This window comes from Bufo bufo, chromosome 7 (genome assembly GCF_905171765.1).
Source record: "Bufo bufo chromosome 7, aBufBuf1.1, whole genome shotgun sequence".
In the NCBI taxonomy this organism is placed as follows: domain Eukaryota; kingdom Metazoa; phylum Chordata; class Amphibia; order Anura; family Bufonidae; genus Bufo; species Bufo bufo.
The window spans coordinates 196388768-196416738 of NC_053395.1; the positions used below are offsets into that span (position 1 = coordinate 196388768).

General features: G+C 43.2%; 1 protein-coding gene across 1 annotated transcript in view; it reads left to right on the forward strand.

Moving 5' to 3' along the window:
* KCNH7 (potassium voltage-gated channel subfamily H member 7) overlaps window positions 1-27971 on the forward strand; it is a 352340-nt gene that overhangs the window by 261920 nt on the left and 62449 nt on the right. The window contains exons 7-9 of the mRNA XM_040439382.1: window positions 364-789; window positions 14425-14824; window positions 17250-17449. Coding sequence (XP_040295316.1) covers window positions 364-789; window positions 14425-14824; window positions 17250-17449 — 1026 coding nt within the window. The remainder of the gene's footprint in view (window positions 1-363; window positions 790-14424; window positions 14825-17249; window positions 17450-27971) is intronic.

The window sequence follows — 27971 nt, forward strand, 5'->3', positions numbered from 1 at the left end:
TGCAGGTTCTTGATTGTCTTATGTGAGCTGCTGCCCGTCAACAGAAAGGGAAGAAAGTTCTCTGGAAAACCAGATAAGTGAGTAAATAAAAGAATTTTAAATTTGTGGGATAACAGCTTTGAGGGATTCTCGTCTCTTTCCAAACTTTAAAACTATACTATAAGATCATTTACATTTGTGTGTGCATCTGAATATGACAATAGAATAAGACCATTGAATAAGATCACAAAATGTGTGTCCTATAGAAAGCGGTGAAATATTGCAGTGATATATTGTAAAAATGGGTAATAAAAAGTCAGCTTTTATGGTAATACAAGGAATACATCTTCACTAATTGTCATCTTTAATGATGTGTCTCCACAGGTCCTCTCACTGGGAGCCGATGTCTTACCGGAATACAAACTTCAAACACCTCGTATCAATAAGTTTACTATATTGCACTATAGCCCATTCAAAGCCGTATGGGACTGGCTAATTTTATTGCTTGTTATATACACTGCCATTTTCACACCCTACTCAGCTGCCTTCCTACTGAATGACGTAGAGGAGCAGAAGAGGCGCGCGTGTGGATATTCCTGCAACCCCCTGAATGTTGTAGACCTAATGGTAGATATCATGTTCATAATCGATATACTCATAAACTTCCGGACCACATACGTTAATCATAATGAAGAAGTTGTCAGCGACCCTGCAAAAATAGCGATTCATTACTTCAAAGGCTGGTTCCTAATAGATATGGTCGCAGCAATACCTTTCGATCTTCTGATTTTTGGATCTGGCTCAGATGAGGTTAGTAAAAATGGACATGACCATGTCCACGCAGCTCCTTCTTATTTCCTTTGATGTTATGTCCATGGGCGGGGCAGTGATAGGGGAGTGTCTATGTAACTAGCTGGGTGGGAGGAGCTATGAACTAGATGGAAGTTGTTAGAGGCGGTAATGGAGCTGTGGCAGAGGAAGGAGAGGTGCATCATGGGTTTGGTTGGATACAGGAACAGGAAGTGCTAGATACAGGATGGAAAGTGAATGGTTTAGGCTACTTTCACACTAACGTTTCTATTTTCCGGTATTAAGATCGGTCCTAGGATATCAATACCGGATAAAAATGCTTCTATTTTGTCCCTATTTATTGTCAATGAGGGCAAAATTGCAATTGAACAGAATGGAATGCTCCAAAAAGCATTCCGTTCCATTTGGTTGCGTTCCCATACCGGAGAGCAAACCTCAGCAAGCTGTGGTTTTCTTTTCGTCCTGGGATGCGGCATGACCAACAATGCAAGTCAATGGAGACGGATCCGTTTTCTCTGACACAATAGAAAACGGATCCGTCCTCCATTGACTTTCCATGGAGTTAATGACAGATCCATCATTGCTATGTTAAAGATAATATAACCGGATCCCTTCATAACAGATGCAGATCGTTGTATTATCAGTAAGGGTGGGTTCGCACTAGCGTTATGCCATTCCGTTAAAAGTTCCGTTTGTAGCGGAATATAATGGAATAGCCAGATAGAATGCAAAACGAAAGCCTTGAAGAGTTATTCCGTTTTGCTCCGTCCTAATAGAAGTCTATGGACAAGCATAACGGATCCGTCTGGTTTCCTTTCGACAGGACTTTTTTCTCCGTCCTGCATAACGGAAACCAAATGTATCCGTTATGCTGGCCCATAGACTTCAATTAGGACGGAGTAAAATGGAATGCCTCTTAAAGGCTTCCGTTTTGTATTCCGTCTGGCCATTCCATTATATTCCGTTATAAACGGAATGGCATAATGCTAGTGGGAACCCACCCTTCCTGAGCGTTTTTGTTGAGCCCTGTCGCTAGTGTGAAAGTAACCTTACATGATGAAAACGGGTCAGTAGAGTCCAAATTGAAAAAAACAAAAAAGCATGTGAAGGATGTACTAAAGAACACAGTAATCCTAAAAACCTTTTAAAAAATCTCCTTCAGTGCCCATCCAAATAAGTGATTGCGTGCCATTTAAAGGGGTTTCCAGGACTCTTACATTCACGGCCCATCCTTGGGATAGGTACAGTGCTTCCTGATCCTTGCCACTGGTTCCCAGATCAATGGTTCCACCGCCAGCTCTGCAGCTCCCTGGTGTGCCCGAGTCAACATCCTGCTTCAAGCGGGTCACGTGACAGCTGCAGCCAATTACTGGCAGCAGTGGTGACCTGCAGCACACCTTGCTTCATGACAAATGGTCATGTGGTTTATGTGACTCAAGGGTAGCAGGTCCCCACTGTGGCCAGCGATTGGCTGCAGCAGTGTCAAAGAGAATGTTTACATTGAGGGAGCCAAAGAGAAGTAGGCGAGGCCGGGGGTGACGAATCCCAGATTTAGTAATAATACAGTGGTACACAGTTGAGGGTCTTTCTCTGGGTACATTTTTTACCTCTCCTTATAATATAAGCAGGTATGTGTTCTCAGACTCCCTCCATCAGGCATATATATATATATATATATCTATATTCCTTCAGCAGCTTTCAGTTTGTTGAATATTTACCAGGAAGGAATCATTTTTATAAACCTCAGTCCCTGAACGGTAGAATTCTTACAGCAAGGAAATTAATATCTGCTAAATAGTAGAAATTCAATCATGACTTGTACAGAGCTATTTCCTGAAAGTGTGTGAAGAAACCCAAGGCTATATCATTGGTGCTCTATTCCCCTGAGATATGATGTGAAATTGTGATTTAGCATGAGATTTTCATGTTTAAATATAGATGACCAAGTCCCAAGAGATATATTTCCTTCCTCATCATTTTTACTCAGTTGTATAATTAACACATAGTTCATTTAATACTTTATTTTTAGCCAAAACCGAAACTTCATTATACATCATAATTTATACAATAATTGCCATTGAAAAGCTCTGCAAAATAAATGTCTAATATTAGTGATGAGCGAAGTACTGCAAAATGCGATTCAACTGCTTCGTCGAATTTTACCCAAAAAATTGCTTTGTGATGAATTACTTCATCACGAAGCGCATTTCTTTGTAAGTAGTGCGTGCAATGACAGGGTGCGGCGATTGTGCTTCCCTTCTCGCCCTCATTGTACCCCTCAGATGCCACGTTCATATGATAAAAAATCATACTTACCTCCTCCGTTTGACCACAAAGAGCCGGCCGTCACCATCTTGATTGAAGATCTAGCGCGGTAACTCCCGCAGCCCGTGATGACGTCATCACCTCGGCTGGTGTGGTGACGTCATATGTCACCGCGCAAGGGACTTCGTGTGAGATCTTCAAGATGGTGGCCGGCTCTTTGTGGTCAAACGGAGGAGGTAAGTATGATTTTTTTTATTTTTTACCGCCATTCAGGGAAAATCGATTCACTACCACGAAGCACGAGGAAATTCGGCTTTGCAGTGAATCAAATTTCCCCTGAAATCCATCTATATAAAACACTATCTAATATACCTGGGGTTTCAATCTCTTATTTTAAAGATTTCTCCTTCCAGTGAAAGGAAACCTGTGCAACTTTTCACAGCTGGAAATTTGCTGCAATTGCGTTAAGTCTAGTTCAGGCATGCTCAACCTGCGGCCCTCCAACTGTTGTAAAACTACAACTCCCATCATGCCTTACTGTAGGCTGATAGCTGTAGGCTGTCAAGGCATGCTGTGAGTTGTAGTTTTGCAACAGCTGGATGGCTGCAGGTTGGGCATCACTGGTCTAGTTGATACGGTTTGTAGGCTATGGACACTTTTAATCACATTTTATTGTTTTGCTGCATCCATTTGGTTTTCAGTAAAAAGGTTGAAACTTTAGTGCTTGCAGTTTTCATTTACTCCAGTACATTGGGAGCTGCTCCTGGGTGTGCCCTCGTTAATCCAGCTATATCTATCTGTGAGCTTTGGGGCTTGTGCCTTACTGGGGGTAGCCCCTTGCTGCTGACCCAGGGGGTTTTGCTATCTGCCCTCGTTTGTGGTGTTGCCTTGTATGCATTGATGTTACTGCCTTGTCTGATGTTCTGTACATGCTCTGTGGTGATGTTGTTATCCTTGTCCATGCCTTGCCTTATCTTCTGTACCTGTTCTGTGTCATTGATGTATGCACTCTGTTCCATGTTTAACCTAGCAGTGCTCTAACTGATAGCTTGGCAGTGCTAAACTGCCTCCGATCCTGCCTGTTCTATGTCCAGCCTGGCAGTGCCAACTGCTTCTGATCCAGTCTGTTCCTTGTCTGTCCTGCAGTGCCTTACTGCTTCTGTTCCTGTGTCTGTCCTGCCTTCGTGAGAGTGTCCCTGATTTCTCCGGAGGGAGGATCTCTAGTCTGTGTGAAGCTCTGCCTGTGACCGCCATGCTTCCGTTCCGTATGGCGTCCAGGCATCTACTTCTGTGCTGGTTCCTGTTTGTCTTGTCGTCTGATCCATCTCCTGTGTTTGCTTGGGTCCCAGTTCTGTTGTCTGTTCCGCTGGTGCTTGCACCTGCGTGGTTCTCTGCAAGTAGCGGTCAAGTGTACCCGGACCTTCCTGAAGGTGCAACCAGTGAGCCCTCAGCCACGCTCATCCCCACCACCAGGGGCTCTGTGAAGAACGGGGCTCGCTGGCTCTCTGCCCTCTGGGGTTTGCTTCTAGTCTGCCCGTGCACTTGGTTCTGTGGTAGTGCTATCACTATTGCCTAAACTGCTTTACTGTCATGTTCTTTTCACATTTGTAATAAAGTACTCTGTTGGTCCCTGGTTTGAATCTTGCCTGTCCTGTTTGCAAAACGTCCCAGAGATCTTCCTTGGGCCTCCGGAACGTGACCGCCCCACTATAAGCCATTTGACTTCCTCCGTAGCCGTCTGTGCACCCCTGCGGCTCATATAGATTGAGATACAATTAGAAAGTTTAATTTCTTCAATATTTCAGCATCTTTTATTTTTTGCATCCTATCCTACTGAGCTCTGGAGGACATGGACAATGTATTCTTGCTATCCATTACACAGTTATATTAGCCTTGGATGTATACCTCCACATAACCCCTATCTGCAGTAATCTCTCTCGACCTGATCTGATTCTGAATTAGGACATGTAAGAACAGCAGGCATCTATGCTGTCAGCTTAATGCTGCTACCAAATATGCAGACTACAGAATTTAGCCTATCATAAAAAAAATTGAAACGCGTCTCTAGCTTCTTGAGAAGTCATGATTAAAATACTGCTCAATCCTTACATAGCCCTGAACATCAACCTGATGGAGGCAGGTGTCTTCCTAATTAGTGAGGCTATGTCTATGGAAATTAACTGCTCCCATCTGCCTCCCCATTATAGCCAGTGCAAAATTTATAAGCATGTAGAAGAGAAACCTGCAAATATTCCTACAAAAATAATCATTCCTTATGAACATGGGAGAGACAAGAGCCGGCATATCCTGTGATAGGAGAGGGACAGGGTTGGACATACCAAAAGCATCCTGTGCAATTGCATGGGGGTCCAGTAGGTAAAAGGGTCCAGCGCTAGCCTAAAATAACCTCCTACAGCCTACAGATGTAGCAGGGTTAACACACAAACTCTTAACTCATCGTGTTATCTTGAAACAAAAGCCATTGAAAAGCAGTTGAAGGTGTTTGCTTAAAGCATTTAGTTTAGATAACACGTCTCATAAAGCATGTGTGTTAACTCTACTACATCTGTATTAGATTATATATGGGGGATTGAGTTTTCAGGAGGAATTGGGCAGAGGTATGGAAATCTGTAGCATATAAATAGCCTTTAGTCATGGTTTTTTTCTCCAAATATTTCCTTCTCTGGGTGAATATTAGTCCACTGTATACCCAAAACACCTACACAAAAGAAAAAGGGCAACCACCCAGAGCACAATTCAGGCTGTAATATTGGTGCTTTCACAAATTCATAAACCAAACTGGCATTGAGCAGCCACAAATTACCAAAAATTGCTGCAGTGTTGCTGTCACAGTGCGGTTCATTGTGACAGTTTTTCGTGTAGGCTGGCTGCATGCTCCCTTGCGTATTGGCTGCAGGATGTTACCTGTGCAGGCTGGTTGCTTGGGGCTGCATGCTGGCTGCGGTGTCTTGAATGCGCCTGTGTATGTTGCTTTCCCCGTGTCTGTTGTGTCACGGAATGTTTACTTTTCCTGTGATGCTTCCCTGGTTGTCTGAGGTGTCACGGGTTGGTTGTGCTCTGTTGTACTGGCTGCGGGTGTCTCCGTGTATGCTGGCTGCCAGGGGCAACGGCCTGTGCTGCAGCCTGTGTGTCATGTTCTGTACTCCGGTTCTGTTGTGGTTAACTCCACTGTTCTGTGCCTGTGGATCTGTGCCTGGGTGGGGCTTTCCAGGTGCCCTCGTCTGTGGGCTTTGGGGGCTGGAGGTCAGTTCTGTTTTGTCTGTGCCTGGCTAGGTGTAGCACCTTGCTTCTGTCCCGGGGTTCCTGTTACCATTCTGCATGGTGTGACCTAGTTTTGGATTGTTGGTCTTTGTTCTGTACCTGTTCTGTTATGGTGTTTATTGTCATGTCCTGTTCTGTTCTGTACCTGCCCTGTATCATTTTATGTCATGTTCTGTTCCTGATCTGTTCCTTGTTCGCCTAGCAGTGTGTAACTGCATCCGATAGCCTGGCAGTGCTTAACTGCTTCTGTTTGTTGTCTGTTCTGTGTTCCGCCTTCTGAAGAGGGTCCCTGGCTTCCCCGGAGGGGGAATCTCTGTGTGCCAAAAATCTCTGTGTGCCTTAAATCTTTTGTCTGCCTGAATCTCTAGCCTGTTCTGTGCCTTGTAGCTCTGAGGTGTGTTTCTCTTGTTTGTGCCGTTGCTTCTTGTTTCATCTCTATCTGCCTGTCTATGCATGCCAGTGCCTAATTCAGGTACCTTATGGTCTGTCTGGACCAGCTGCCACTGACTCAGGGATTGCTCTGGAGTAGCCCCTGGCAACTACCTTACTGGCTCAAGTCTATCCTCACCACCTCAGACTCTAGTGAATACCAGGGAGTTGCTTAGTAACGTCCCTTCAGAGCATTGCCAGTCAGTGGCACAGTGTGTCCACATCCGCTGTTCCGTGTAGTATTGCGCCTGTGCGTACGTCTGTATGTCCTGTTGCAGCTCTTGCTATTTGTTGCTGCTGGACTATGTTGCCGTGTCCTGGTTCCCTGATGTCCCGGAGGTCTGCCTTGGGCCTCCGCCACGTGAAAGTTGTGATGCTGTTTTCGACTATGTCGTTTCAGGGAAACTCCCTGCCTGGATCATTGAGATTTTTGGTCTATTCAGTTCTGGTGTATACGTGATGATATATGAATGTAGACATAGGTATAATGTATGAGCCCAACACATCTTGAGCTTTTATTTTTAGGAGTTTTTCGAAAAGTTAAACACAAAATTGCATGAATGCGGCCATGATTGTAATTAGAGATGAGCAAATCAAAGTTGACGAAGTGGAATTCGATCCGACTTTTAGGAAAAGTTTGATTCGCACCGAATCAGAATTTCCTCACGCTTCGTGGTAACAAATCAATTTTTTTCCTAAAATGGCTGCTGCACATGTTAGGACATGGAGCAAGGAACTCTGGGAACGAGGGATCATCCACAATGCCATGCATACAGCCAATCAGCAGCCAGCCCTGAGATGTCACAGCCCTATAAATAGCCTCAGCCATCTTGCATTCAGCCTTTTTCCAGTGTACTTAGTGCAGGGAGAGACGTCAGCAGGTGCTAGGGACAGTGGTAGAAAAGACTTTAAAACTTTTATTTTGCTGTATAGAATTTTAGGGAAATAATAGTGAGGAATCATTCCACAGTATTGAAGCAGAGCAGGGTTCAGTAGGGGAGTTTACAGTCTGGGTAATAGGAACAATCTTATTACACCTTGCTGCACTGACTGGAGATCAAAATTGCCATTATATAGCTCTGTAATTCCAGCAGACCGTTCTTGTTATTGGGGTGCAAGTGTTGTTTGATACAGCCATTAACAGGGTTTATTACAAGGAAATATTTCTACGTCTTATTTGCCCTTGTGCGGTGCAGTTATATGTTCTAAAGCATTTTTTGGCTTGTATTAGTCAGAAAAAAGGGCTTATTAGCCATTATGTCATGAAGTGAGAAAATTACAGCCCTTTTTGGAGTGTATTAGTGGCAATAAAATATATATTATTTGCCGTTCAGCTTTGCAGTTATATGTTCTAAAGTCCTTTTTGGCATGTTTTAGTGGCAAAAAAATATATTATTTGCCGTTCAGCGGTGCAGTTATATGTTTTAAAGCCATTTGTGGCGTGTATAAGTGGAAAAAAATAAGGGCCTATTTGCAGTTCAGCAGTGCAGTTATATGTTCTAAAGCCCTTTTTGGCGTGTATTAGTGGGAAAAAAGGGCTTATTAGCCGTTGTGTGGTGAAGTGAGAAAATTACAGACTTTTTTAGGGTGTTTTAATATACATTTTATTTATTTATTTGATCTAACAGTATGTCAGACAGAGAGGTGCCAGGCCCTGCACATAAGAGTTTTGGAAACCACGGGTGATTCTAAATTCCACTCGGTCACAAAGGGAAAAAAGAGACAAGAGGGGTGGGGGGGGTGCACAATAGGGTAATACGCTCAATACAAAATAAATTGTTTAGAGAGAAAAGGTGCTCACCTTTTTTAGTTGTGCACAGGGGAGTGGCAGCGGCCTAAATGTTTCTGACGCAGGCACAGGTCACAGCAGAGTAAGGGTGCGTGGCAGCCGGGGTCGCAGCGAGAGGCCTGCCTCCCGGTGTCATCTAGCGGTTGTGTCTTGACCAGCAACCCAGCGGTTCTTGAATGGTTGACTCGGTCATCCACTTCGCCCCAAGTGACATCAGACACCCTCAGCCAAGAGTCGTGGGTTTCGTCAGACACAACACTTAGTTGGCATGGCCCGAGAGCAGGCCCTGTACCCCCACCTGTCCTCAACCTGCCTCTGTACTTTTCTATTCCCTCTATACTGCGAGGACGAGCTACTAGAGGACAGTCAGCAGCTACTGGCCAGCCAAGATGTGAAGGAGACATCCGCTGCTTCCTCCGGTAGACGGGCAAGTAGTGATGAGGAGAGTGGCGTGGTAGCTGGTGTTGCAAGCGGTCAGGCTCCTGACCCAGAGACCATTGAGGAGGACGACATTAGTGACGTGCAGACAGTACTCGATGATGATGTAGCTGATCACACTTGGGAGCCGGGTGAATTATAGGCTTCATCATCATTGGGAGAAGAGGGTGGCAGCTTGCCCGTGAGGCAGCGGCAGAGCCAGCAATTCGCTAGCATGGCTGGGAATCAGCAGGGTGGCAGCAGTGGGAGGTCGGGAGCCAAACGTGCCCAGGGTAGACCACCCGCTTCGCAGGAGCCTACCTGCCCGTAAAGTAGTGGTGCAGGGGTTCAAGGAAGCAGCTGCGGTAGAAGTCAGTCAGTGCGCAGTGCGGAGTGTGAAATCACCTACTCGGCAGTGTGGCGATTTTTTGTTAAGCCGCCGGAGGAGGTGAACATGGCAATTTGTAGAATCTATGGGCAGAAGGTGTAGTGTGGCCAGGGTGCCAATGTTGGCACCATGGCCCTGCGTCAACATATGTAGCATCACCATAAAGTGGTCTGGGAGAGCCGTGGCTCCGATGTGGTGCTCCAGCCTGCCGCAGCAACCACTGCATCACCCAGTGGTACGCACACGATTTCAGGCAGTCAAGGCTCCACCACCTCAGCCGAAGGGAGCTGTCTGTCCTTCCCATCATCTGTTGGTTCTGATGCTCCTGTTCCTCGTCAGTTATTCCGTCAGCAATCGATCACCGAAGCGATAGCCAAGAGACAACAGTATGTGTGCACTCATCCAACCGCGCAAAAGCTGAATGTGCTCCTGGCCAAGTTGCTGGTGCTGCAGTCCCTCCCTTTCCAAGTGGTGGACTCTGCACCTTTCAGAGAACTAATGACTTGTGCCGAGCCGAGGTGGAGAGTCCCAAGCCGTCATTTCTTTGCCAAAAAGGCAGTACCTGCCCTGCACACGTATGTAGAACAGAAGGTGGGCTAGTCCTTGAGCCTGTCGGTGTCTGCCAAAGTGCACGGCAGCACCAACATGTGGAGGTATAACTACGGTCAGGGACAATACATGTCCTTTACGGCCCACTGGGTGAATGTGGTTCCTGCACAGCCACACCAGCAACTTGGCCAGGTGATGATGCTTCCGCCTCCACATTCTCACGCCGTTGGTCCTACGACAATGTCCGCCTTTGCCTCCTCATTCTCCATCGTGTCTTCAGCCTCCACTGCAGGGACAATTCAGTGCCCCTCCAGCATACCATATGTGCAGGGCACAGCGGTGTCACGCTGTTCTGCATATTGTTTGCCTGGGCGAATGGAGTCACACAGGGGAGGAACTGCTCCGTGTCCTTCATCAAGAAATTGAATCCTGGCTTTCTCAGCGACAACTCAAAATCGTGACAATGGTGAGCGACAACGGGAAGAACATGGGGTCGGCGCTCTGTCAAGGAGGGCTGATCCATGCATGGCACACGTGTTTAATCTGGTTGTCAAGCGGTTCCTGAAGTCTTCCACCCATGTGCAAGACATCCTAAAAATGGCCAGGAAACTTTGCACGCACTTTAGCCACTCGTACACCGCAAGGCAGAGCTGCAGAGGCAGAACAGCATCCCCCAACATAGGCTGATATGTGATGTTCCCACCCATTGGAATTCCACCCTCCATATGTTGAACCAACTATATGAACAGAGAAAGGCCATAAACTATTTATTGATGATCCAAGCGGACAGGAGTACTCCACTGTGTAACTTTGATGTCAGCCAGTGGCATCTCATGTGCGACCCCTTTCGTTTGCTTAGGCCCTTTGAGGAGGCCGCATTATCTGTCAGTCGCCAGGACTACGGGATGAACAATGTCATTCCACTGCTTTATGTCCTGGAACAGATGCTGGTAAATCTGGCTGGTCAGGGGACTGGAGATGTGGGGACTACATCTCACTGCCACTTGAGCCCTGTGGGGGCTGAACTGGAGGAGGAGGAGGACATTGGAGCACAAGTAATGTGTAGCAAAATGGGTGGTTTTTCTACACAGGTAACAGGAGAGGAGGAGCAGGAGCAGCCAGAGGAGCTACAGGGCGATGAGGAAGACGAGGAAGAGGACCCAGACACACCATAGCTGTATGCAGTGGAGATGAAGGCAGGGAGTCCCTCTGAGTGACTTGCACAAATGGCCCGATGCATGCTCACTTGCTCATCATTAATCCTCTCGCAGGTCTGACCGGGGGGCCCTCTGCTCTCACATACCTCTGCCATGGCTGCTGTGGCAAGGTCGGGGGGTAGGAGCAATTCCAGCTCCATCAGCAGCAACTTGAGTTTAGAGTCACTGATGAGCAGCTTTTTTCACCCACCTAGTGAAGAAACTACTCACCAGCAACAGCAGCAGCTAGACCTGGAGCAGGACCTGAACCAGCAGGTGGTGGCATACTTAGACCACACCCTACCACCCCACATTGAAGATCCGCTGGACTTCTGGACAGCCAAACTGGAATTGTGTCCGCAACTGGCAGAGTTTGCCCTGGAAAAGCTGTCCTGCCAAGCCAGTAGTGTGTCATCAGAGCGGGTGTTTAGTGCGGCTGGGGCCATAGTTACCCCAAATAGAACTCGCCTGTCCACCCAAAATGTGGAGAGACTGACCTTTGTCAAGATGAATCAGGTGTGGATCAGCCAGGATTTCCATCCACCAATGCCTGATGCATCAGACTAGATCATCCATGGTGCCACACCAACATTTTGACTAAAGAGACCGTTTTTTTCTGGCTACCTGCCCCAGCTACTATTCTGATGCTGCCACCCGCCTGATGCCACCCACCTCCTCACTCTGTCACTGGGCCACTCTGTGGTCTCCTGATGCTGCTGCCACCTCCACACTATGTCACCTTGCCACTAGTGATGAGCAGCAGGGGTCATATTCCAATTTGCGATATTTTGCTAATATTTTGTAGAATATTCGTTGAATATTCTCGAATTCGAATATTTGTTATATTCTACATTCATTTTTTTTTTACTCGAAAATCGGCAAGGTAATGATCGCATAATATGCGAATATTACGCGATCAATACAGGTGTGGGTCAAAAATGAATATATAGCACTATAGAATATAGTGCTATATATTCATTTTTTAGAATATTCGTCATTTTTTTCCATCTGAAGTATTGATTCCTCCCTGCTTAAGTTGCTTGTGGGCCAATGACTGTTCACCTTAGAGAGAAAAAAATGACGAATATTCTAAAAAACAAATATATAGCGCTCTTGCTATATATTCATTTTTTTAGAATATTCTTCAATGACGAATATGCTAAAAAATTAATATATAGCAATAGTGCTATATATTAGTTTTTTAGAATATTCGTCATTTTTTTTCCATCTGAAGTCATGATTCCTCCCTGCTTAAGTTGCTTGTGAGCCATTGACTCATTGGCCCACAAGCAAGAAGCAGGAAGGAATCATGACTTCAGATGGAAAAAAAAATGACGAATATTCGAAAAACAAATATATAGCACTATATTCGAAATATTTGCGAATTCTCAAAGTTGCGATATTCGGGATAAAAATTTGCATTTCGAATATTCGTGCTCAACACTACTTGCCACTCTGTGGTCTCCTGATTCTGTTGCCACTTCTACACTATGTCACCTTGCCATTCTGTGATCTCCTGATGCTGCTTTCACCTCCACACTATGTCACCTTGCCATTCTGTGATCTCCTGATGCTGCTTCTACCTCCACACTATGTCACCTTGCCACTCTGTGGTCTCCTGATGCTTCTACTGCCACCTCCACACTGTCATTGTGCCACCCTGTGGCCTCCTCCTGATGCTGCTGTTTCTACCTCCACACTCTTTCATTGTGCCACTTTGTGGCCCCCTGATTCTGCTGCCACCTCCACACTGTCATTGTGCCACCCTGTGGCCTCCTCCTGATGCTTATGCTGCCGCCACCTCCACACAGTCATTGTGGCACTCTGTAGTCTCCTGATGCTGCCGCCACCTCCAGACTGTCATTGTGCCACCCTGTGGCCTCCTCCTGATATTTTTTCTGCCAACACCTCCACACTGTCATTGTGCCACCCTGTGGCCTCCTGATGCTGCTGCCGCCACCTCCACACTGTCATTGTGCCACTCTGTGGCCTCCTGATGCTGCTGCCACTTCCACACTGTCATTGGGCCACTCTGTGGACTTCTCATGCTTTTCCCACCCTCCCCACCCTCCGGCCTGGCTGACATAATCATTTATTTGACCCCTCTTCTTAACTGTCAGAAGGAAGGAAAAATGAGACGCACAACGGATCCTGTCTATGTAACAGCTGTAAGGCCTGCGTGACATGATCCCTATTTTGCATTAGAATTGGCTTATGATTTGGTAGCCAAAAGCAGAAGTGGGTACAAAACACAGAAGAAATATTCCATTCATGTGTCATCTCTGTTTTGGATCCACTCCTGTTTTTTTTTGGCAATACTGATGGATTACTGACCAAATGCTGACAGAGCTAAGGCGGATGCTCCACAGACAGGATCAGTTTTTTGGGGGTTATCGTTCTGACGGATCAGAGGAAGGGCAAAATAATCAGTGACGTCAACACATACTTACTGCTGACACCCTCTCCACTCTGTCAGGGGGGCTCTACTTGTATAAGCGTTTAATAGGACAGGTTCTGTATACATCTATGTGGAATCAGCTGCCGACGGTGTAAAAGGAGTGCGCCTCTTCTTGACTATAACATTGACCTGTAAGGCTGAGTTCACACTTGAGTTATTTGGTCAGTTTTGGCCCCATAACCGCCAAATAAGTGAAGTGTGCAGTGATTCTAAGAGCGACGCCTGTCATCTGCATGTTATACTGACTCACAGTATTGTTTCACTACCACAGCAGATTCCATATGCATGTTACTCCAAGGCACAGTGTTCTACACCACTATAAAGGATCTCTGCAGCCAGGAAATAGCCTTTTTTAACGCAATTCGCCGCAAATAAATTCGGATCAAAACCGAATGTTTTCCAAAAATTTGGCAAACCGGCCGAATCGAATTTTTGAGAAATTTGCTCATCTCTAATTGTAATGTGCTGGGTGGCCTTTTCAGTTGGGAGGTATTTTCTGAAGAAATATGGGAAAAGGGGTATACAATGATATTTTTTTATTTATCATTCAGAAGGTATGACATTTATACTGGTTGAAGGAGTTGTCCAAAAAGGGTTTTTTTCGTAAAAAAAAAACAGCGCCACACTGCTCCTGATGGTGAAACACAGTCCTATTCACATGGGGGAACAGATCCTAATGGATTATAATAGATCATGACAGATCCATCAAACAGATCATAACTGATCCATCATGATCCTGTAGAAGTGGAAACCATAACATCGTAGTGAGCAGACCCCCCAAGAAAAAGAAAAATTCTTAATTCTAACAGAAATCATAATTTTATAACTTATACTATCTAATTCAGTATGTTTATCTTTGCAGACTACCACCCTCATTGGACTTTTAAAGACTGCAAGGTTACTCCGTTTGGTCAGAGTTGCAAGGAAATTGGACAGATATTCAGAATATGGTGCTGCCGTCCTAATGCTGCTCATGTGCATTTTTGCATTAATTGCTCACTGGCTAGCTTGCATCTGGTATGCCATTGGCAACGTGGAACGACCTTACTTAATTCACAAGATTAGTTGGCTGGATGCTTTAGGAGATCAAATAAAGAAACCGTACAACTACAGCGATCCCAGTTCTGGCCCGTCTATCAAGGACAAGTATGTGACAGCCCTTTACTTTACTTTCAGCAGTCTGACAAGCGTGGGCTTTGGAAATGTGTCGCCCAACACCAACTCGGAAAAAGTATTTTCCATTTGTGTTATGTTGATCGGCTGTAAGTACCAAGATCTAAAATCTCCTTATCTGTAAAGAATTGTTGAAGCCAGTAAGGGCTGTGTAAAGCAAATATATCTTATAACAAAATGTGTTGGGATGTGATTATTGGGGGCTTTTTGTTTCATAATGAATGGCCACTAACTTTCAACAATGTCCGTTCCCATTCATGGAGGCCTGGATAGTCCAATCATTCCTGAGCTCTCCTATGGGGCTGGAGCCTGAGGAGGCTCACTGAGGTGCAGGAACGACCATGTAGCTTTTTGTAGCATATAGATAAATGTGATATATACTAGATTATATGTTCTTTTTGTGTTCGGACACTTTAGATCATGTAGTCTTTGGAGCAACACCTCACATTGTTTCAACTCATAAAAAGGGTTTCGTAATTCGTTTGGTAATTAGCAAGTGGCATTCCTGTCACTTGCATGCTATAACTGTTACTAATGATTGATAGGTTGAGATCTTGCTTGACCCCTTTCGTAAAAATGAGGTACACATATGGGTAGGTGGTCATTCCCATATGATGACCTATATGTATAAAACTGTACCTGAGAGATCACAAACAAGTTTCAATTGACAGCCACAATGCCCCTCCTATCCTCTGGATAGCTTGTCCATGTTAGGTCAGTGGGGGTCCAACACTTGGCACTCTTCACCAATCAGCTGTTTTTGGCAATTAACCAGTGGACAAAGCCAGAAGCAAAAGGCTTCATCCACTGTGTAGGGGTCATACTGGCGTACTGCAGCTCAGCTCCCTTTCAAGTGGGAGAACGGGGTTTTGTCATCTTGGTAAGCGATAGTATATCACTTGCATATGCCATTACTTGCTGTAAGAGTATGACCTCTGGGCCCCCCAACTGATGATGAGAATGGCCAAGCCCCTTAAGCATTTTTTGCTCCTGTCCAAACACTGTGCAGAGAACTTCAAAGGGTTTCTGTATCTGTACCTGCACTACTTCAATCCACCCAAAAAATCCAAGAGTTATGGTGCTTCAAGAAACACCATAGCCCTTTCATCATATCAATCGATGGGGTCTCAATATAGTAGGTCAGCAGATAATAGATACCATTCTGCTGGCTGGTTACATGTGTTACTTTAAAAAATTGAACTGGAGAATTGGCATTTAACTAGACAGTTGGCATAGAGAAGAAGACAAGTGAATATCAAAAAGTAATTCAACATTGATTTTCATCCATCTCAATTTGGACAGGAAATTAATTGCAATGGAAGGTTATAAAATAAGCCCGGAACTCCCACTTTTCTCATTATGACTATCAATTTGAAAACGGCTTCCATCCTTTACTGCTGTTCTGCTTTATGGACTTGCGATGATATCCAACCTTGATAATTGTTGCTTAAGTGCAAGAGGGTGATCTATAATTCTCCCCAGTGAGGCCTCTAAACCAACTGCTAATTAGCTCAGTCAGGTTTCTAAGGTCTCCATGTCTCTGAAGGTAACTTGCAATGACTAATGGTCTAGAAATAGGTTTCATTAGTATAAATATCAGGAGAATATTACATGTTATGCCACTAGAGTCGGCATGGGTTTGAGGCATGATCACATGCTGTACTTTGAGTGTCACAGGGAGTTTTACTCTTTGGTAAATGTGTCTGTTTTTGGGTGCTTTTTGCAAATCTATGAAACTTAAAGGGATATTCCCATGTTGTAAAATGATAACATACAATATCTCTAGTATATGCCATTACTTTATGGTCTCAGGTGTCCAACCTCTGGGATCTTCACCAATTCTGAAAATTAAGTGATTAGAGCCTGGTTTAGTCCTGCATCCCCTTGTTATATTTATACACGTGGACTGATGCAGGGGACTGAAGCTTGGCCCCATTCAAGTGAATGTGACTTTGTAGTAGTTTCCGTACAGCTGAATGACCAGAAGTGCAGCTGTCCAAGGAAAAACTAAAAAAATTATGTTTTTGCCTTTAAGTGGCAGAGTCCGCAGAGTCATCTCATTATCCTCAGAGGGCTAGGGACATAATAACAATTAACAGCTATATTGCACTGATGGTGGCCTAGAAGAATAGCAACCTAACACACTGATAAGGCTTTGTATGCAGCTCTTTGGTTTCTGGTGGGAGGAGTAATATTCCATCCCTTCCTGGAGACTGTATCAGTGTATGGACTCTTCTCTATCCAAAAACACCCATTTTCTGCAGTTACAGCTGACATTAGGCACACCTTCCCTATAATACATACATTCCCGTTAGTGATCTACATACTGTAGGTTGTGTGGAATATAAATACTGTAGGAAAACATTGTGTTGTTTTTCAAAATTAATATTTTTAAGGTAAGTTTTTTTTAATATTTTTGTATATTTTTTTATATATATACATATATATCTTCTTTTTGTTAGCATTTATTTGCTCACCTAATATCTTTTTGTTTTGTTTTGTTTTTCAATCCAGCATTAATGTATGCAAGTATTTTTGGAAATGTGTCTGCAATAATCCAAAGATTATATTCAGGAACTGCACGGTACCACATGCAAATGCTCCGAGTAAAAGAATTCATAAGATTTCACCAAATTCCCAATCCTTTACGTCAGAGGCTTGAAGAATACTTTCAACATGCGTGGACCTACACCAATGGGATTGACATGAATATGGTATGCTACTAATCTTTTTCAAATGAAACTGCACTCTACTATAATATTGTACAGTACATATATATCAAAACTCAATATGATTTGTACTTAGGTTAGTCTTACTTTTATATACTTTTTACCGTATATACTTTGTAAGTTTTGTTCACACTGTTGTCCTTGAATGTTCCTATGGGAGGAAGGTAATATAATGAAAAAATATTTTAGGGAACTCTTAAAGAGAAAATTCTCACCTTTATGTTTTTATTAGGGAAGATGGACTTCATAAGGGGGCACCCTATAGGTTTAATCATGCATTACATTGGCAGTCATTATTTTAAAAAAAGTGGTCTTTGTGGCGCTTCTCATTTAATTTTACAAAGTCTCATCAATGTTTTAATTTTTTTCCTAAACCACGGGGTAGAATGATCTTTCAAACATTAAGGTAGTGTCTGGGATCCTTGGCCACAGTTATACTCTTGGTGGTCCATTTACATGGGCTGATACATTAGGCAGTGATCTGGAATAAATTGTTAGCTTCTAAAAGCTGCATTTACATGTAGCAGTCATCCCCTCTGTATGGGGGTGAATGATCACTACTGTGATCATTCATCCGAATACAGATTCATTGTTTGTCACCAACATATCCCTGTTTACCCAGCGCAATGTGCTGCAAAAAAATTTCTTTTGTGCCGCATAAATGTTGGATCAGCCAACAAAAGAGAATTTTACAAATTTATCATGTAATCGGTGCATATTTACAGGGGGCAATTATCAGGAATGACCTTTCATATGAACATTCATTCCCGAATATTGTCCCAATAATCTGGCCAGGTCAGAATTTTGTGCAATACAAATGACAACAGTGCAAGGGACAGGTGTTTCTAATATTTACTTTGTTAACCCAACAGAAGTGTATCATGGTTCTACAGGCTGCAAAGGAGTCCATGATCTTAAGTGCTAAGAGCCCATAACCACTCCTACAGTCTTTCACAGCCTTAAAGGGGTTTTCCGATATTTTAATACATCAATGGGGGTCTGACGCTCGGGACCCCCTCCGATCAGCTGTTTGAGAAGGCAGTGGTATTGACACAAATGCAACTTTCTTTGTATTCATGACGAGGCCTTGTTTTTGAGATAGGAGCTGGTTCCCAAGTGGTGGGACTGGCACCAATTAGACATTTATGGCATATCCTATTCATATGCTATAAATGTCCAGATGGGACAACCCCTTTATGTTATCTTGACATCGCTGTGCAATAGTGTGTTGTCGAGCACCACATCACATTACTGTGACTACAGCAGCCAATAGCTCATTGGGGCAGTGACTCATGGAGGACCTGTCACTAAGAAAGCAGATTGGCTGTCAGTCACATGATGTGATGCTAGAAGACACTGCAACCTGCAGTGGTGGCAACAAGAAACGGCAGTGTAACCTGGTGACTGGGGGAGTGGGAGCAATGCTCAGTTTTAGAGGTAAGTATGTTATAAAGTTTAATGTTACATATTCTACAGGATAGAGAAACGGGTTCTTAATATGGTTGTGTCACAAAGGACCCCTTCCTCTAAACCAGAACTGAGAGCCGCTCTATAAGGGCAGCTCTGACTCTAATGGACTCATGTGAATAGTACCTAGTACTATATTTCCCATACACCAGAACATGTGGTTTACCTGGAAATCTCAGCTGTTTGCTGAGGGTACCAAGAGGTATTGCAGGTATTGAGCTGCAGACGGAAAAGGGGTAAAGTCTGATGAGACAACCGATTTGAGGCTAAGAAAACCCTTAAAACAGAAAAGCAATTAAACATTTTGATACTTTTAGTTACAGGCTTCAAAGTCAGCATCAGTATTCGATAATTTTCTTACTTGGGAAGAGGTGACCATGAATGAGTTGTATCTAAAGAAGGCGTCTAGAGTAGATTGAAGGTCACAGAGGTCTAAAGGAGATGACAGTTCATAGGGTTTTTATATTATGACACATTAGGATTGTTTTTTTTTGGACAGATAATATATGTACAATAGCCCAATATTACTGCAGTTATATATGGTAGCCAACAAACGGCATAGTACCTTCATTTCTGATCACTGTATGGATTGCTTTACCCTCAATGGACTTCAAAAAACATGAGGAAATACATACAGAAATTAACCCAATAACAGGTAACAAAGGCAATTATCTAGTACAGTAATGGATATATACAGTATATTATATAAGATATATTTGTATTACATTATTAACTGTACTGTATATTACATTTAAAATTGGTATCTTCAATGTTATACTTAATGTACTGCATCTACTTAAAATTAAAATATATTTTAATAATGCCAGAAATATAAGTTATGATTAGATCATGTTAAGCAAGTCAACGTCCAACTATGTAACATTATAGAACTAGAAATAAGGTCCAAGATTTGACCAACTGTAACCCATGTCCTTGTCATGATGAAATTTTGAGACTAAAGGGGTTCTCCGGGCATGATTTAAAATGGCTGTCAGCAACCTGTCCTAGAATGTGACGAGGACTGGTTGCTGCTATTTGCACAGCTGCCTAAGGGAAGGGTGCAGGGCCTCACCACACACTGCTCTTTGGCACTTGTATATACTACATATTGGTTAGTGTTCCTATCAGGCTGCTCAGCCATGATGGCATACTGTAGGCAGGATCATTACCATCTATAATAGAGCAGTGTAGTGTGCAGTGAGGCCCCGTCCTGTCGCTCCCCTGGGCAGCTCTGCAAGTGGTGGCAACCAGTCCTACTCACATTCTAGGTCAGGTTGCTGGTGGCCATTTTAAATCATTCTTGGAAAACCCATTTAAAGACGTAAAGATTTGTCAAAAAATGCATGGAACCATGCAAACTTGTCCTGCTGGATAGTTGAACTCATATAACTAACAGGAATTATATCCAACTTGGCCACTTTTGCAGATGGCCAATATGGGAAAGGTGGGTCATTCACGTCAGATTTGTAGATTAATGGACACTAAACATAGAAAATACAAACACAGAAACATATCTCATTACTTATTTATTCTCCTTCTTTCCCTTGGTCTAAATTTGTCTCATATTGCAATTAAAACTGAGATATCTATAAAGAAATCTGTTCTATGTCTACTGGGAGATCATCCATCTGCTTCTCTCTTCCTCCTCAAATTTCTGTGTCTATGTATAAGGCAACTAGCTGGAGCAGGAGCTTCCCTGCTGTGCCCTCTCTGCCGTATGACAAGGTTTATAAGATTGCTAGCCCCACCCCTATATTAGCCACTAAATGAAGATAGAAGATGTCACCAGGATATTAACACATGTGTTATCTGCAGGAAATTGACATGACTGTTTGTTTCAGTAACATGTAGAAAATGCTGCAAACTGACTAACAGTGTGGGCAACATTGTCCCCTGTTGACATTGTCATTCATTTGTAGGTTTCGAGTTCCTTTAAATTCCTTTAAACCTAGAGTACATCACTTTATATAATAAATGAATTTCAAAGAGGATTTTCCCACCTTGCCCGATATCAAATTAGAGAATTTAGTAGAGGATTTTCTGCCATGCCCAATATCAAAAGTATCCTGGTTAACATTTTTGAATTCAGTCTACATGTCAACCCAACATCTAAGTAGTATAACTTGTTTGAAGATATTCCACTGTAAAATAAAGAAAAATACCTGGATATACATAAATTGTTAAAGATTTTACTTATACGTTGTTTTGGTTTTCAACCTTGGTAAAGCCAGATGTACGCATTAGATCTAGATCGGTCATCAGTGTGGCCGACCAATCATACATTCAAACCCTCAACATGCCAGACTGTACTGTTGGATGAGGGACACGGTTTAAAAAAAATTGGTAAGAGCAAATGAAAATTTGGTGAGTGATTGTCCATGAACACATATCTTAAGGCAAAGACCAGCCAAAGAATTTCAACAAAGCCGATCACCTGTTTACGAACATTTGTTGGCCATTAGCCAATAGTAAAAATGTTAAAACCAAAACAGTCCAGAATGGTCAAAGTCACCCAGTTTTCCACATGGATACTCCTTGTGGTGTTATTCAGCTGGGTGACGACACTTCTAAGCACTGAAATGGTTGCACTTAAGGGTTTCTGCTTAGCAAAGTTTAACCGTATAACATATCCTGGCCAATGTCCAAAAGGAAGAAGACAACTCACGAACTCTCTCTTTTAATTTATGGGGTACTGCATAGTATAAGGTCTAGTATAACAATGATGCAAAAAACACCATGCCTTCCATAGCATGCCAGCGCTTTGCATGTATATTGACCCATTATAAGCTATATATGAATAATTATATAACCCGTAGATGAATTAGAATTTTCTTCCATTTTAGTTATTTATATGTTTAGATCTTTTTCTATAAATGTTTGTGTTGCCTTTATTCTAACATACTTATAATAGATTTATCTCTTTTGTGCCTGCCTCAACCCCTGTCTCCTGGACTAACACCACCACTGGTAAGAACAGGAGGTATTTTATATAACTTTCCTTTAAGTGTGGTTCATATGTTATACCTGGTATTTTGCTTCATCCCTTTGCATGAACTAGAGTGATAGAAGTAGAATATTTAGAGACTGAATTTCAAATATAAGAAAGCTGAAACCTTGCCAGTAGCCAGCAGAGCATGATGGGTGGTGTAGTTCGATAACGATTGTAGGGATTATAACTAGAGCACAGGAAAACAATCCTATCTAAACCATGATTTTGGCCATGCAGTGTCTGACGCAAATGTGTCTCATGTTCATGACCCTAGTGACCTCCATGTACTATTTACTATTTATAATACTGGTGTGGCAGAGATGTTTTGGGCCCCAATAGACACATAGACTCATATGTGACTGCTATAGCTCAATTCAAAGTCTATGGGACTGGCGAAGATTGCTCACTAGAATAGAGTTTCCAGTCCCCTCCTTGCTACCTGACCACAGTGAGGAGGAGCTTGAATGGGGCAGTGGGTCAGGCATGCTCAATTCAAAGTCTGTGGGACTGATGGAGATTGATCACTAGAAAGGTTTCCCAGGTTCCTTCTTTCTGCCTGTCCACAGTGAGGAGGAGCTTGAATGGAGTAGTGGTCAGTCATGCTCAATTCAAAGTCTGTGGGACTGATGGAGATTGCTCACTAGAATAGAGTTTCCAGTCCCCTCCTTGCTACCTGACCACAGTGAGGAGGAGCTTGAATGGGGCAGTGGTCAGGCATGCTCAATTCAAAGTCTGTGGGACTGATGGAGATTGATCACTAGGAAGGTTTCCCAGGTTCCTTCTTGCTGCCTGACCACAGTGAGGAGGAGCTTGAATGGGGCGGTGGTCAGGCATGCCCTCTATAGCTCAATTCAAATGGGTCAGTCTATGGGACTGACGGAGACAGCCGAGTACAGCACTAAAGTAGGGTTCCATCTCATGCATTAGACTTCGCCCATCCATTAGGCCACACCAGTAGCAATGTATGGTTTTAAAATGTTTATTCATCTTATAAGCAGAGCATTAAAGTTCATAATATCTAACACCTCCCCGGAGCCCACAATACAGTATGCACATGTTGCAAATGAGGCCTGCAAGTAATATTTCATTGGCACAATGACACGTTGCTGTTTTCCTGTGCACTAGGCTTTCTGACTACCCCCCCCCCCCCCCTTTCCTATGGCTGCAAACACAGCATGTACAATTATCCATTAGCATCAGTGGTCAGAAGTATAAAGTATTGTATGACCCCCAACATTGTGAGTAGTTTGCCGATGCAAGAGTGAAGAATGGACTTAAATTCTCTCCTGCAGCTAAGCCGCCTTCATCAGCGTGTGTGGGCAGAAATTAAGACTGTATACATTCATTAAACCAGACACTGATGCCAGAGGCCTTATTCATGATGAACTGCTGATATAAGCCACTTTCCTGCTATTATCATGCTGCATTGCACATGCTTTGTTACGCTCCCAGAAATTAGAAATGATTCAGCCTCTAAATATGTTTCCATATTACGTATAATATGTGTGCAGTGGGACCATGGAATAACTCAAATACAAGCGGTCTTATATAATAATTCATTATAACATTCACAGATAAACTTTCTAGAGCTTCACGGAATTTGGTCTAATGATATCCCAAACATTCTGGATCATACATTTTAGCTGAATGTCGGCTGAATTTGACCATTTTAGCTGCACCGGCCAACTATCTGTTGAACATGAGGATGTCCTGACCTTCCACTGATGGTAGATGTTGGGGATGAGAAGGTTTGGCCCACCCCTTTGTTCTCTGGGTGATGATGAGCCAGAGGAGTCCAGCAGCAGCTTTTTCTCCTCTCCCCATTCTGGATAAAACCTAATATTATTTGAAAGCATGGCTTATTCCTTTACCAAAGACAAGCATCCATGTGAACCTCAAGCATAAGTACATATTACTTACTGGTCCATACAACTGTGAGGCCATAAACTTGTATGGGGGTCTACCTCATCTCCATATGCCTCCAATTTGATACTGAGGAATATAAATGTTTTCTTCTGTCGGATTCCCTAAGGAACTGGCTGAATCATATGTGCCATGTATTGCCATGCGCTGGGTTATGTAGCTGTCCTAGAAGCATTGCTTCTAGCTCTAGTGACCAATATTTCACAGATACCCCCACTCCAATTTCACATGTATTACCCTTCACTTGTTTTGGGGGGAGAAGGGAACTGGCAGCTGTCTACAAGGATCCCACACTTTCTACTAACAACCACAATTTTTCTTCCTGCGTTTTTCTGCAGGAAACATATTGCCAAGCATCTCAATGCCGTATGAAGGCACAGGGACTATTGCCCTCTGTCCAGTGAATGTTATCAGGAATTCTTTTTATATAAAGCGGCTTGTATTTTAGAACTCACTTTGATTAAGATTCACTTTGCTACCATAGATGGCTCTGAATTGTATGTTCACGAGACAGGGAAGACGGCATGCGCCTCGTGAATGACTCAACCTGCATGAAATCATTGTGTTAGGAAAGAACAAAAGAACGAAGTTAGTTTATTTTGAGCTTGGGTATATTACAAACTGTTACAATGCATTTACAACAATTAACAAGTGCTTCCATGTGTATTCAGGTGTGAATAACGCCCCTCACTTCTGTGCTTGGGAAGGGATGTGACAACTACTTACGTATTATGAATCCCCTCCATTTCCCCTTTTCATAGTAGAGCTCTCATGGAATAAATCCAAGAGATGAAACTGTTGATACATTTCTCTGTAGCAAAGACTTAACTTGGTTACTGATGAACAGATGCACACGTAAACACAAAACTGGTGACAATGGGCTCATATTGGGTTAGGAACATAAAACAACCAATACTTTCCTCCACCAATCCACTACCAAGCTATTCTAATGCTTATCAAGTCTCCGCTGCTCTCTGCTCCCTGCTCCAGTCCCAACACACAAGAAATGCCTGGAAATGCCCTCTCAGTCAATCACTAGAGGTATCATTCACCCTCTTTAGCCTGTGATTGGTTGAGTGAACACTTCTTGTGTGTTGAGACGGGAACAGGAAGCACACATTAGCGGGAACCCAGAAAGGGTCCGAATGACAAGGACTGCGATCGGCAAGTATCAATTCTTTTATATTTTTAACCCATTCTGAGCCCGCTGACACCAATTTTTGTTGCTTTGGAAAAGCTCTTTATGGTAGCCACATAAAGTCTTCTGTAAAGGAACTGAGCACTGAAGTACATCGGGGGATTAACTTCATATTTAGAAATATGGTGACAGCCACATGCAGCTGAAAACCAATGCGGAGGAAAGGGTATTCACATAGATTTTTATTGGCTTTGTCGGTAAAACGTACGTATTATCAGCAGAATCGTGCATCCATTGACTACCAAATTAGAAAAATGCACCTACTGCCTTTGGACATGGTTTTCAGGCCACTTACATCCGCCACTACCAGGGCTTGTGTTCCGGGGATAAGAAGATGTTTGCAGCCAATTTTTTCATTGCTTACAAGGCACCTATAAACATTATAAAAATATGTTGTTTGTGGCTGCAGCTTCTATTGTTTGTAGATTATAAAGAGGGAGGCAAGGTAGTGGAACAATGCAAGAGTCCAGGATTAAAGGAGTTGTCCAACCTTGGACACAACAAACCCTGGGCTCTTCCCCTGTCCAAATGAACATATAAAACCCCACTCACCTGTCCTCGGTCCCATCACTTTTCTGTTTCCAGCATTATTGGTACATCACTGCTGTGACGTAGTGTTCAAGCCAATGAGGCCTCTGATTGGTTGCAGCGGTCATGGGTTCAGGGACCAGAAGTGTCCAGTAATGGAGCAGTGGTGGGAACGCGGACAGGTGAGTGGTCGTTTTTTATGTCTAGGAAGAATAGGTAGGTCCCCAGTGGTTGTCAGCTCCACAGGGCTTGCGTGTAGTTTGTCAACATAGACATACATAGGTTTGCATAGAAGCTGCATACACAAAATGTAGGGCATTTTTAATCAAGAATGCAAAGTTGCATCCTTTTTTATTTCAAATACATCGAAGCAATAGAAAAAAATGGTTGCAAAAATATACATACCCTTTAAAAAATTAAATATGTTGAGATTGGGTACTTGCTGAGAGATACAACAAAGCTTTTGTCCACTCCAAAAAACCTTCAGCCATGCCAAACCACACAAACTGTCAATATAATAAGGGTATAGAATGTGGTTGAAGTGCAGTGAAATGGTTGACGTGTCATAAGGCTTGATGTGGTTGAAGTACCGTAAGGGTTGATGCGGTTGAAGTGCCAAAACAGTTGATGTGGTGGAAGTGCCATAAGGGTTGATGTGGTTGTACTGCCATAAGGGTTGATGTGGTTGTACTGCCATAAGGGTTGATGTGGTTGTACTGCCATAAGGGTTGATGTGGTTGAAGTGCCATGAGGGTTAATGTGGTTGAAGTGCCATATAAAGGTTAATTTGCTTGAAGTGCCATAAGGGTTCATGTGGTTGAAGTGCCATAAGGGTTGATGTAGTTGAAGTGCCATAAGGGTTGATGTGGTTGAAGTGCCATAAGAGTTGATGTAGTTGTAGTGCCGTAGGGGTTGATCTGATTAAAGTACCGTAAGGCTTGATGTGGTTGAAGTACCGTAAGGGTTGATGTAGTTGTACTGCCATAAGGTTGGATGTGTTTGAAGTGCCATAAGGGTTGATGTGGTTGTACTGCCATATGGGTTAATGTGGTTGAAGTACTGTAAGTGTTGATGTAGTTGAAGTGCCATATAAAGGTTAATTTGCTTGAAGTGCCCTAAGGGTTCATGTGGTTGAAGTGCCATAAGGGTCGATGTGGTTGAAATTCCATAAGGGTTAATGTGGTGGAAGTGCCATAAGGGTCGATGTGGTTGAAATGCCAAAAGGGTTGATGTGGTTGAAGTGCCATTAAGGGCTAGCCTGAGTTTTTTTGATAGGGGCTATACCTTGTCAGACACAGCAGCTTTCTTTTTCCCCACCGAATATTAATATTATCTGTTGTCAGATATTTTATTGCATACAATAGCTGGTATTTTAATTCAGATGCATGCATTACTAATGAAGCTGATCAAATAGAAGTACAAGTGGCTTGGTTTCAGGCAAAAAATAATTATTTATATGCTTTAATTATAATCTCCTATTATGACTAATTATGGAGCTTAGTTACAAAGATCATTATAACCTTTGTTAGCATTGAATGTGTAGATTCAATCAACCATGTGAATTGAAAATACCAATGTAGCTGTTACAGTAAGAGTAAAATAACCCTTTTATAGACTTCTATTATTCTTAAAGAAGACAGAATTGAAGTTGGCCAAATTATTCTGAACAGGAATGTCAATGGCTAATACAGAGATGTCTCTAATGAGCTTTTATACCTAGAAAATAACTTTGACAAGCGTCCATCCACTAAATGTAGACTAGGGTCTCACCATTATCATTCAAGGGGTTTTTACTGTCAAAGCAGTGGAACTCAAGACATTGCGATAGTTGATTTTTAAAGTGATTGTCCACCATCAGTCCAACATTCTCAGCTGATTACTTTTATATATACTAGCAGAAAGACCCGGCTTCACACGGGTATATTTCATCTATTTGATTTAATGTTTGTGTGTTTTAATGACAGTATCTCCCATAACAGTGACCTCTACAGCACGCACCCCTTTAACAGTGAACTCCACAGTCCCCTACCCCTTAACACTGACCCCCCCCCCCACAGTGCCCCGCCACTTTAAAATGGGCCCTCCACAGCAGCCCATCCCCTTAACGTTGACCTTTGCAGTGAGTTTCACAGCACCCCACTCCCTTGACAGTGACCTCCTAAGGGGCCCTCCCTTTAACAGTGACCTCCACAGTACCCCGCTGACTTAACAGTGACCTCACAGTACCCTGCCCCCTTAACAGTGACCTCCACAGTGTCCGCCCCTTTAACAGTGACCTCCACAGCAGCCTTCCCCTTAACAGTAACATCCACAGTAAACACCTCTTTAACAGTGACCTCCACAGTGCCCTGCCCCTTTAATGCTAGGGCTACATGACGACATGTGTCGCGCAACATTTTGTC